We start from the raw sequence: 12,911 nt of genomic DNA, 5'->3' as shown, positions 1-12,911 counted from the left end.
ATATTCAAGTCTGACTCCCATCTCATCCTGGATCTGTGTAGTCCTGGCTTTGGGCCTTCATTCAGCCACATGGAGAACATTTTAGAAATACATTTGTACACATTTCCCTCATGAAGCAATTTTTCCAGGTTAGTTAAGACAGGTTGAGTCATTCCAGGGTCCAGGTTGGTTCTCAAAAAAGATCTGAACTGGAGGTAACAAAAGAAAGTTCTACTGGACAAGTCATACTTTCTCTTCAATTGTGCAAAAGACATGAGAAGTCCTTTTTCAAAGCAATCAAAATACACATATTGTTAAAGATTAAACTCGTGGTTTAAAATGAGAGAAAAGAGTCCAACTTTTATCTGCTGTCTCTGATAGAAAACTGGATAGAAGTAAGCTGTTGAAGCATCTCCACCTGCAGCAGCTCCAACAGTAACATGCTGCTTAGACAATGATGCTTCACTATGAATTACTCCTACTACTTTTACTTCAAGTACATTGTGCTGCTATTTTATTTAAATAAAACTGTGTGGAGTATTTTTCCACTGCTGTGTTGATATTTTAAGGATTTGAATACTTCTTCCACCACTGATCTCAGCAGACCAGCAGTATACTGAATCTGCAGCCTCTGACTATGATATAGTTCAAATCATTTGTTGAGATTAAATCTAAATAAACATCTAAATGTAGCCTAAGATTTAATTACTTTGCTCTTTAGTTCAAATGGAGAAAGCAGAAGAATGATCAAGAACATTTTAATTGATTCTTTAATTCCCTTCCTCCCTTACTTCCCATAAGTTTCTCCACACAGTGGATCTTAAGTTTTTTTTTTCCTTCTTCTTTTTTGTGTTTTATTTAGCCTCAAAGGTATAGGCCTGTATTCACAACTGATAATATCTGTTACACAGTTTGACTGCCTTTAAATTATTTTTCTCAACTTCTGTTCTCTGCCTTCCTAAACCAAAAAAATAAACATAGAGGTTTTTCTGTCTCCCTCCTCAAAGGTCTGTGGTCCCACTGTTAGAACCACTCTGACAGGCTGTCGACTATAAGAACTAAAATACTATCTGACAACATTTCACCATCTTATTGCTGCACACATTGTGTATGTTTCCTCCTTGTATTGTCCTAGTTAGTCTGCAGGGAAGCGTGCCAGGATATACAGAGGCCACTTCAGGCACGCGTCCCCTTTTCTCATTTTAATATCAATAGGCCAGAGGTCGCCACCCCACCCCCACCCCCCACACACCAACCTCCCATGTATATGGGCTACACACACACAACCCAACACACATGTTTACAGCATAAAATGAATAAACCCTGACATTTCATGCAGGTGCATGATGAACTATTGCACCTATTTTACTGGTACTTTCAAATCTTTTTGTCTGCTGGAGTTGTTGTGTCTTTACTCAGAGCAACAGCATTTAATGTAGTGTATGGGATCTTTAAAGGGAATTTATCAGTGACAGTCAGAACTGGGATTCACAGGTTGTTAATTCACCTCCAGATAAACAATCAAACAAATATAATCTGTTAATTATTCTTTTTATTTTTAAGGCTCATTAAAATCTAACGTTAAATTATCGCCTTCTTGTTCTATTAAAATAGTCTGATAAAGGTCAGTGCTGACGGTGAGATCAGCTCTCCTGTGTTAAGTGTGTTTACCCTCCATCACCGCCAGCGACAGGTGTTGAACCCGACAGCCGACCAGGGTCTCCTAAATCAATGAGGGCTTAGCGGTTTGTGTGTGTGTGTGTGTGTGTGTGTGTGTGTGTGTGTGTGTGTGTGTGTGTGTGTGTGTGTGTGTGTGTGTGTGTGTGTGTGCCGGGAGTAGACGCTTCGGGGAGACAATAGCCGGGTTTGGAGCCCCGCACGGTCGACCATGTGCCGTTGATTACCATACAGCTGTTCACATGAGGTCCAGACAAAGGCAACATGATAGTCAAAACTCCTCCAAGACCCCCCTTCACACACACTCACACACACACACACACACACACACACACACACACACACACACACACACACACACACACACACACACACACACACACACACCATTCTCCAGGAGGCCTGAATAACCGCGAGACTCACAATGCCGTCTTATCCGGGACCTGCCCTCTCTTTGTCACCTCACACGCGTCAGAGCAATTATAATGTTGGATGTAAAGAAAGAAAGGTTATGCTATTCTTTCATGCTTCCTTCTGATCTTTGTTTAGTATGTATACACTCCAAAGTGAAATACACTTTCCAAATAATGATCTACAGCCCAGAAAACGGCGTTTGATGAAATGCAGGAATGCTGTTGTTCATCGTTTCACAAATCTCACAAACTCTGAATGCTTATCAAATGTATTCCAACTAGCCTATAATAGTCCACTTGGAAGGAAACCACACTCAAATCAAATAGCTTTAAATCTTATTTTCTTACATCACTAAAAGTTTTAAAAGAACTTTATTAAACTGGCAGATGGTCTTGGTAATTCAGTCCCATCTGATCAGTTTGCATATTTGTGGCTGTTTGAGAATCACGCAGCATTACAAAACATATCTGCATCAAGCTGGCTTCTTATGCATATTCCTTAAACCTTGTCCAGATGTACTGAGGGTTGACTAAATCCCAGAGCAGGCACCGCGTGTCAGGCTGCTCCCCTGAGGTCTGCTGTGGCTCCACCTCTTTGCCCCAGCATCAGAGGGTATAAAGCCACTCTGCGCCTTTACGCACCAGAAACCAAACAAGAGGAATGCCAGTTGTAGGACGGAGAAGATCATCGGGAGATTTAACAGACACCGAAAGGATCACAGATTTCAGAGTGATGAAACTTTTTTGAGAGCGTTTCGTCTACACTTTAAGAGTTTCCTGCAGTTTCTTTTTTTGGGGAATATTACTGCACACTGTGAATGAGGACATCCATCTAGAGTTAGAGAGAAAACGTCAAGAAGAAATGGCACATCTACACCTGCGATATCTCATGGCTCTGGCCTTAGCACACGCAGTAAGTTGTCTTCTGTTTGTGCTTGAATAGGATTTTCAGGATATCTTTACGCACTTGATTTATCATCATTCTGTCATTGCAGGTTTTTTCCTCTGGTGTCTTTGAGCTGAAGATTCATTCATTTCACACGGCGCAACGCATCTGCAGAAGACACAGAGACTGCCACATATTTTTCAGGATTTGCCTAAAACACCCAGAGGATGTGATCTCCGCGGAGCCGCCGTGCACCTTCGGCACCGGACAAACCAACGTCATCAGAGCTGATCACACCTCGATCTCTAGCAGTGTTCCCATCAGAGTACCTTTCCACTTCAAGTGGCCGGTAAATACCACACAACACGCATCGTATGACCACTCAGATGTATCTGGTGTTTATCCAAGTTTGATTTATCGATCACAAATAAATGCATAAAATTACCCACCACCATCATCACGCATCACCTTTCAGCACTTGACAAGCAGTGAACGCGTTTTTGTTTTGTTTTAGGGAACATTTTCGTTGATCATTGAAGCCTGGAACGCAGAATCTCCAACTGAGTACACAGGTAGGTTGCTTGTTGTGGACCCACTGATAAACCAAAATAAATGATCTGCGCCTTTTCCATCTGACACACGCATATTCCTTACAAGATACTGTTTGTTAAAAAACTCCCATTTCCTCTGCAGACAACCAAAACAACCTGGTGAGCCGTCTGGCGACCAGGAGGAGACTCGCCATCGGAGAGGACTGGTCCCAGGACGTACACTTTGGCGAGCAGAGCGAGTTGCGCTACTCCTACCACGTCTTCTGCGACGAATACTACTTCGGAGACGGCTGCGCCGACTACTGCAGGCCGAGGGACGACACGCTGGGCCACTACACCTGCGACGAGGAGGGCAACCGCATCTGCCTGGAGGGATGGAAAGGAAACTACTGCTCTGAGCGTGAGTGGACATGCATACGAATTCCTGAGATGCCCTTTAGCAAGGCACTGAAATCCAGTACTTGTTCCATGGATGCAGTTTAGTGAATCACCTGTAGGGGAGCTAAAGAAAATGGAACCTAACGAGATTAAGCCAAATGTAAAATAAAGTTATAAACTGCTCTTCATGGGAATACAATATTTAGATAATATGAAATAAGTGTCATTGCAAAGACGACAATTTAGAAAAAAAAAAATCTAAAATATATATAAAATAGATTATGAGAATGCCAAGTTAAAAAGATGTGTTAAGATTTTTTTAAGGTGTTTAAAGATTGTGAAGCCGCCTTCAAAATAAAATGCAGCACCTTACAAAATACAGTTACAAACTGCTCATCATGGGAAAATCTAAATACAACTTTTCATTAATTAAAAGATTAAAAGAATATTACAGAGACAGGATCCAATATAAAGAAAAGAATCCCACAACACATCAAATTAATGCTATTTTCCAAACTGTGTAAAGTCAGCTTTTTTGTGTAAACACAAATCTGATTAGAAATTAAGAAAAAGTTGAGAGTGAAAGTACCTAAAGACATTTAGACTTCAAGTAAAACAAGAAAACCTTTTCTCCTGCCATGCTTGGAAAAAGTAATGAAGTTTTGTAAAGGCATGGATAAAAAGTGTTTTTATTTTACAGCTCAGCTCGTGATTAATGTTTGATCTGAGACACTGAGAGGCAGGAATCTTTTCAGAGTATTTGATCTTCTATCCGAGAGGTGTCCTGTAGCGTTGTGTGGTGTTCCATCTGCCTTTTGTTGTGTTACAATGAGAGAAAGAGCTGCGGCCCCTGTGAGACACTCATTTTTCAAGGTGTGTGTGTGTGTGTGTGTGTGTGTGTGTGTGTGTGTGTGTGTGTGTGTGTGTGTGTGTGTGTGTGTGTGTGTCTTGGGTGTGAGGAAGGGGGGGGTAATGGGGAGGAAATAAAAGAAAGCATTTTTCTCCTGCAGTGTGCCTACCAGCTGCTTGGCTTAATACTTAACCAACAGTGAAGTCTGGAGCAGCGTTAGGGTCAGACAGGGGGCCCGGTACATGTGTGTGTGAGAGATGTAGGCCTATGAGAAGGCGTGCCCATTGTAATCAACCCCCCCCCCCCCCCCTTCTCCTCCCTCCTCCAGCCATCTGCTCGGCGGACTGCAGCGAGAAGCACGGCTACTGCGAGGCCCCAGGGGGCTGTACGTGTCGCATGGGCTGGCAGGGCCCCTCCTGCAATCAATGCGTCCGCTACCCAGGCTGCCTCCACGGGACGTGCAGCCAGCCGTGGCAGTGCAACTGTCAGGAGGGCTGGGGGGGCCTCTTCTGCGACCAGGACCTCAACTACTGCACCAACCACAAGCCCTGTGCCAACGGCGCTACCTGCACCAACACGGGTCAGGGCAGCTACACCTGCACCTGCCGGCCCGGTTTCGGAGGGACCAACTGTGAGCTGGAAACCAACGAGTGCGACAGCAACCCCTGCAAGAACGGAGGCAGCTGCAATGTGAGTATACAATGAGATTAAGTCTGTTCAGTTTGAAAGGGCACTAAGAGCTGAAATTTGACTTTTTTTTTTAAATTTTATACACTTTATTAATCCCCGAGGGGAAATTTCTTCTGAAATGAAGAAACATGGCGCTCATGGTTAAGACAAAATAAGATCAACCTGATTGACTGCAGAAAGGAAAACTGCACACTGTTCTAGATCTGTCCTCCTTTAACATGAATGTTTTTCCCTCCACAGGACCTGGAGAACGACTACTCATGCACCTGCCCACAGGGCTTCTACGGTAAGAACTGCGAGATCATCGCCATGACGTGCGCGGACGGCCCCTGCTTCAACGGTGGCACCTGTGTGGAGGCGATGACCGGAGGCTACACCTGCCGCTGCCCTCCCAGCTACACCGGCTCCAACTGTGAAAAGAAGCTGGACCGCTGCAGCAACAGACCCTGCATGAACGGTGAGTGGGCAGGAAAGGCTTCTCCTCTGGCGACATCTTGTGGCTGAAGTGCAAACCAGCAGCTCCTCAGCTCTTCGTGTCAGCAAATATAATCCAATTATCACCCTTCTTTAAACGACCGTCCAATCCTGATTTACTGGATGCTGAACAGAGTCTTTCTCCCCTCTGCAGGTGGAGAGTGTCTGGACCTCAGCCAGAGCATCTTGTGCCGCTGTCAGGCCGGCTTCACCGGTGCCAACTGCCAGGTCAACATTGACGATTGCACCTCGACTCCCTGCGAGAACGCTGGAACCTGCCAAGACGGTGTGAATGACTACACCTGCTCCTGCACGCTGGGCTACACTGGCAAGAACTGCAGCGTGCGCTCCGATGCCTGTGGTGCCCGGCCTTGCCAGAACGGCGGCACCTGCTTCACCCACTTCACCGGGCCGGTGTGCCAGTGTCCGAAGGGCTTCATGGGTCCCAGTTGTGAGTTCACGCTTCAGCCCAGTTTCAAGCCCGCTTTACGCCAAACCGCCCAGCCCTCCTCCACCACCCTCACCATCTCCTGCATCCTGGCCATCCTGGTGCTGGTTCTGGTGGCCGGCATCGTCTTCCTGAGGAGGAGGAGGAGAACGCAGGGAAGGAAGCAGCTGAGCGACATTGCAGTTTATAACGACTTGGAGACGGTCAACAACATGGGAGGGAGCGAGAGAGAAGCCTTCCTCGGTCCCAACGGCATGTTCAAGATCAGCAACAGCACGGCTCGCCTCAGCCTCTCGCTCTGCCCCGACAGCCGGTCCGGATACAGACACCAACCGGTGGAGGGCAGCCAGGCCCGGGGGGAACGGCAAGACTTCATGTGGAGGGACGAGGCGGGTCTCGGTTCTGGAGCAGGGCTGCGATGAACGACGAAGAAAACACGGATGTAAGAAATATTTGAGCACTTGTTGCTCCTCTGTCTTCATGCACAGTGAAGACAGGAGCGAATCCATGAGATGAAAACTGTTCATGCTCATGCTGAAGATAAATAATTGTTAAAAATGTCCATGTAAAAAGCAAAACAGTGACAAATGAACTATTGTGACGAAGATGATTTTCAAATATTATTGAAAAAGGACACGTGGCGAAGCTCTTCCATGTTTAAGACCCAAAGAGACAAATATCTCCCTCCACTGTTCATCGGACCTACAACACAAACCAAATACAGGAAGACAACACTCTGGAGAACCCACCTAAAAACATGTTTCATTGGTTTATTCTCATTAATAATTTAACTTTGTTTCTTTTTATTTAAACACAGTTTTTGTTTTGCTTTTCAATCATTATTTCTTTATTGTGCGCACCATCATTTTTATTCTTTATATTATTTATTTATTTGAAAACTTGTGTTTATGGCTTCACTTTGATTGTCACAGATGTAGAGATATATTTATATGATGCTGAATGGCTTGATGTTGTATCTGGATGTTTTATGGGCTGTGTGAAATATCCCAAAGAAATGATGAGCAGGGATACAAGGATCATGTGCTTTATCACACAAATCAGCCGGTACCGTAATTTATATTTATATATGATGTACTACTGATCACATTTCTCTTTCATGTGCCATTTTGTGTTCATGCCAAAGTTTGTGTTTTGTTTCATGCTTCCATTCATATTATTTAAGTTCATCATGTTGTGTTTGTGAAGTGGAATAAAAGATTTGATTCTGGATTGAAGTCTCTGGAGTTCACATTTTGCACAGCACAGGTGGTCCAGGTCATATTTTGTATTTTGTTCTCAATGTTAATGATGAGTTAGGGTTTAGAAGAAAAAAAAATAAATTTCTGAACTTATTGATCTGCCAATTGTTTTCTCATTTAATGATTTAACTGTTTCGTCCAAAAAAAAGTCCGAAAATAGCAAAAACGGAACCATTCAAAATCCAAAGATGTTCAATTGATGACATAAAACAGAGAAAAGCATCAAATGCTCACATACAGGAAGCTAGAGCCATATTATGTTCTGTATTTTGGCTTTTAAAAAGACTCGATCAATCAACAATGTCAGCGTAGGTGAGACTTTAAATGCTCAAACAGGTACAATCAAAAGAAGACTTTATAACATCTAATGTGTTGGTTTTGTGGCATCTACTGTGTAGTGAGAAAAGAAGTGTGAAAAAAACAAAATATGTTTCTTACTTTAGATTCCTTAAAGTGGCTTCTGTTTGCCTTGATGACAGCTTTGCACACATTTCTATACAGCAGATATAAACCAGCTTCATGAGGTCGTCACCTGGTTTTCAGTTCACAGGTGAGTTTCTCGTCAACATCATACATCTGAGTTCTAAACTAAAATTGATCATCAGCTGTGTTGTGCTGTGGTCGTCTTTGTATGCTTTAAGACATGAAGGTCAATCAGTCCAGAAAATCAACTGTGGTAGCGATTTGTCCTCAGACTTAACAACAACAAAATAAATCAAAGATCAAGTTAAAACGGTCAATGAGGCGCCAAGGAACGAATCTTACGCAGGCAAGCATAACGTTTCAGAAGATTTATTTGACCCTTTTTGTCCTGATAAAAAAACAGAAACCTTCCCGGTACCTGCCGGTGCTACATCTGCAAACCCATATGTAGATGTACCTGAGGTACCCGAGCCGACCAGAAACTCAAAGAACCAACACGAGACCAGTGGAAGGATGGTTAGGAAGAGGTGAACTAAAAACATTTAAAATTATACACATTCATGAGGAAAAAGAACTATGGGATTTTAGAAAAATCCCTGATAAACAAGATCAGCAATAAAGGAGGAAAAAAACCCATTAATTTCAGGAAAATATACAAGATCACAGTATTAAAGTATAAAGTAAGGTATTAAAATCTCCTTGAACAATGAGTTAAAAGCTTCTAAATGATGTTTTAGATCTGGGAATCACACTTACACCAAACTACACAGCTATTTAAATTCATTTATAATAAGCTACGAAACAAATCTCCGTTTGGTAGATTAGAAACAGTGAAAATGAATTAACTGAATAGATTTTCTATTTATTTCAGTCTTTAAATCCCCACATCTACTTTCACCCAGCTACATAAACTAATATCCAAATGTATATTTAACTTAGCCGGTATGGACATGTTAGAGAGAGACTGGAGCACCACTCACTTTTGAAAGAGCCATGTCAGCTGTTTTCAACGTAGATTTCCTTCCATCGCTGTAAGATGGTGGATTCATGGCAGCTGGCAGTGAAAGATCTGAGTATAATAAATTAGTTTACATTCCCCCCAGATGATCTGTCCTGATACCTACAAATAAAAGATCACATTAAAAGTTCTAATAAAAAGACAGAAATCAAGAGTAGAAGATTTTAGTTTGGTAATAAAAAACACCTCATTTATAGATTGTTAAGAGGTGATATACTGTAGATAGATAATAGATAGATAGATAGATAGATAGATAGATAGATAGATAGATAGATAGATAGATAGATAGATAGATAGATAGATAGATAGATAGATAATAGATAATAGATAGATAGATAGATTAATAGATAGATAGATAATAGATAGATAGATAGATAGATAGATAGATAGATAGATAGATAGATAGATAGATAGATAGATAGATAGATAGATAGATAATAGATAGATAATAGATAATAGATTAATAGATAGATAGATAATAGATAGATAGATAGATAGATAGATAGATAGATAGATAGATAGATAGATAGATAGATAGATAGATAGATAGATAGATAGATAGATAGATAGATAATAGATAGATAATAGATAATAGATAGATAGATAGATAGATAGATAGATAGATAGATAGATAGATAGATAGATAGATAGATAGATAGATAGATAGATAATAGATAGATAGATAATAGATAGATAGATAGATAGATAGATAGATAGATAGATAGATAGATAGATAGATAGATAGATAGATAGATAGATAGATAGATAGATAGATAGATAGATAGATAGATAGATAGATAGATAGATAGATAGATAGATAGATAGATAGATAGATAGATTAATAGATAGATAGATAATAGATAGATAGATAGATAGATAGATAGATAGATAGATAGATAGATAGATAGATAGATAGATAGATAGATAGATAGATAGATAGATAGATAGATAGATAGATAGATAGATAGATAGATAGATAGATAGATAGATAGATAGATAGATAGATAGATAGATAGATAGATAGATAGATAGATAGATAGATAGATAGATAGATAGATAGATAGATAGATAGATAGATAGATAGATAGATAGATAGATAGATAGATAGATAGATAGATAGATAGATAGATAGATAGATAGATAGATAGATAGATAGATAGATAGATAGATAGATAGATAGATAGATAGATAGATAGATAGATAGATAGATAGATAGATAGATAGATAGATAGATATATAGATAGATAGATAGATAATAGATAGATAATAGATAGATAGATAGATAGATAGATAGATAGATAGATAGATAGATAGATAGATAGATAGATAGATAGATAGATAGATAGATAGATAGATAGATAGATAGATAGATAGATAGATAGATAGATAGATAGATAGATAGATAGATAGATAGATAGATAGATAGATAGATAGATAGATAGATAGATAGATAGATAGATAGATAGATAGATAGATAGATAGATAGATAGATAGATAGATAGATAGATAGATAGATAGATAGATAGATAGATAGATAGATAGATAGATAGATAGATAGATAGATAGATAGATAGATAGATAGATAGATAGATAGATAGATAGATAGATAGATAGATAGATAGATAGATAGATAGATAGATAGATAGATAGATAGATAGATAGATAGATAGATAGATAGATAGATAGATAGATAGATAGATAGATAGATAGATAGATAGATAGATAGATAGATAGATAGATAGATAGATAGATAGATAGATAGATAGATAGATAGATAGATAGATAGATAGATAGATAGATAGATAGATAGATAGATAGATAGATAGATAGATAGATAGATAGATAGATAGATAGATAGATAGATAGATAGATAGATAGATAGATAGATAGATAGATAGATAGATAGATAGATAGATAGATAGATAGATAGATAGATAGATAGATAGATAGATAGATAGATAGATAGATAGATAGATAGATAGATAGATAGATAGATAGATAGATAGATAGATAGATAGATAGATAGATAGATAGATAGATAGATAGATAGATAGATAGATAGATAGATAGATAGATAGATAGATAGATAGATAGATAGATAGATAGATAGATAGATAGATAGATAGATAGATAGATAGATAGATAGATAGATAGATAGATAGATAGATAGATAGATAGATAGATAGATAGATAGATAGATAGATAGATAGATAGATAGATAGATAGATAGATAGATAGATAGATAGATAGATAGATAGATAGATAGATAGATAGATAGATAGATAGATAGATAGATAGATAGATAATAGATAGATAGATAGATAGATAGATAGATAGATAGATAGATAGATAGATAGATAGATAGATAGATAGATTAATAGATAGATAGATAATAGATAGATAGATAGATAGATAGATAGATAGATAGATAGATAGATAGATAGATAGATAGATAGATAGATAGATAGATAGATAGATAGATAGATAGATAGATAGATAGATAGATAGATAGATAGATAGATAGATAGATAGATAGATAGATAGATAGATAGATAGATAGATAGATAGATAGATAGATAGATAGATAGATAGATAGATAGATAGATAGATAGATAGATAGATAGATAGATAGATAGATAGATAGATAGATAGATTAGATAGATAGATAGATTAGATAGATAGATAGATAATAGATAGATAGATAGATAGATAGATAGATAGATAGATAGATAGATAGATAGATAGATAGATAGATAGATAGATAGATAGATAGATAGATAGATAGATAGATAGATAGATAGATAGATAGATAGATTAATAGATAGATAGATAGATAGATAGATAGATAGATAGATAGATAGATAGATAGATAGATAGATAGATAGATAGATAATAGATAGATAGATAGATAGATAGATAGATAGATAGATAGATAGATAGATAGATAGATAGATAGATAGATAGATAATAGATAGATAGATAGATAGATAGATAGATAGATAGATAGATAGATAGATAGATAGATAGATAGATAGATAGATAGATAGATAGATAGATATATAGATAGATAGATAGATAATAGATAGATAATAGATAGATAGATAGATAGATAGATAGATAGATAGATAGATAGATAGATAGATAGATAGATAGATAGATAGATAGATAGATAGATAGATAGATAGATAGATAATAGATAGATAGATAATAGATAGATAGATAGATAGATAGATAGATAGATAGATAGATAGATAGATTAATAGATAGATAGATAATAGATAGATAGATAGATAGATAGATAGATAGATAGATAGATAGATAGATAGATAGATAGGTAGATAGATAAATAGATAGATAGATAGATAATAGATAGATAGATAGATAGATAGATAGATAGATAGATAGATAGATAGATAGATAGATAGATAGATAGATAGATAGATTAATAGATAGATAGATAATAGATAGATAGATAGATAGATAGATAGATAGATAGATAGATAGATAGATAGATAGATAGATAGATAGATAGATAGATAGATAGATTAATAGATAGATAGATAATAGATAGATAGATAGATAGATAGATAGATAGATAGATAGATAGATAGATAGATAGATAGATAATAGATAGATAATAGATAATAGATAGATAGATAGATAGATAGATAGATAGATAGATAGATAGATAGATAGATAGATAGATAGATAGATAGATAGATAGATAGATAGATAGATAGATAGATAGATAGATAGATAGATAGATAGATAGATAGATAGATAGATAGATAGATAGATAGATAGATAGATAGGTAGATAGATAAATAGATAGATAGATAGATAATAGATAGATAGATAGATAGAT

The 12,911-nt window shown here is 37.6% G+C and overlaps 1 protein-coding gene across 1 annotated transcript; it reads left to right on the top strand.

Moving 5' to 3' along the window:
- Positions 1-2,770: 2,770 nt before the first annotated feature.
- On the top strand, positions 2,771-7,570 carry dlb (deltaB). Its single transcript, XM_069165046.1, has 7 exons — positions 2,771-2,982; positions 3,065-3,304; positions 3,470-3,527; positions 3,649-3,906; positions 5,063-5,424; positions 5,665-5,881; positions 6,053-7,570. Exons 1-7 carry the CDS (start codon positions 2,932-2,934, stop codon positions 6,766-6,768), a joined length of 1,902 nt encoding a protein of 633 aa, XP_069021147.1. The 5' UTR covers positions 2,771-2,931; the 3' UTR covers positions 6,769-7,570.
- Positions 7,571-12,911: the final 5,341 nt, after the last annotated feature.

This window comes from Embiotoca jacksoni, unplaced genomic scaffold (genome assembly GCF_022577435.1).
Source record: "Embiotoca jacksoni isolate LCO1_2020_lvr unplaced genomic scaffold, fEmbJac1.0.p SCAF_33, whole genome shotgun sequence".
Classification (NCBI taxonomy): domain Eukaryota; kingdom Metazoa; phylum Chordata; class Actinopteri; family Embiotocidae; genus Embiotoca; species Embiotoca jacksoni.
The sequence above is the reverse complement of the archived record's forward strand: the minus strand, read 5'-3'. Positions and strand labels throughout refer to the sequence as shown.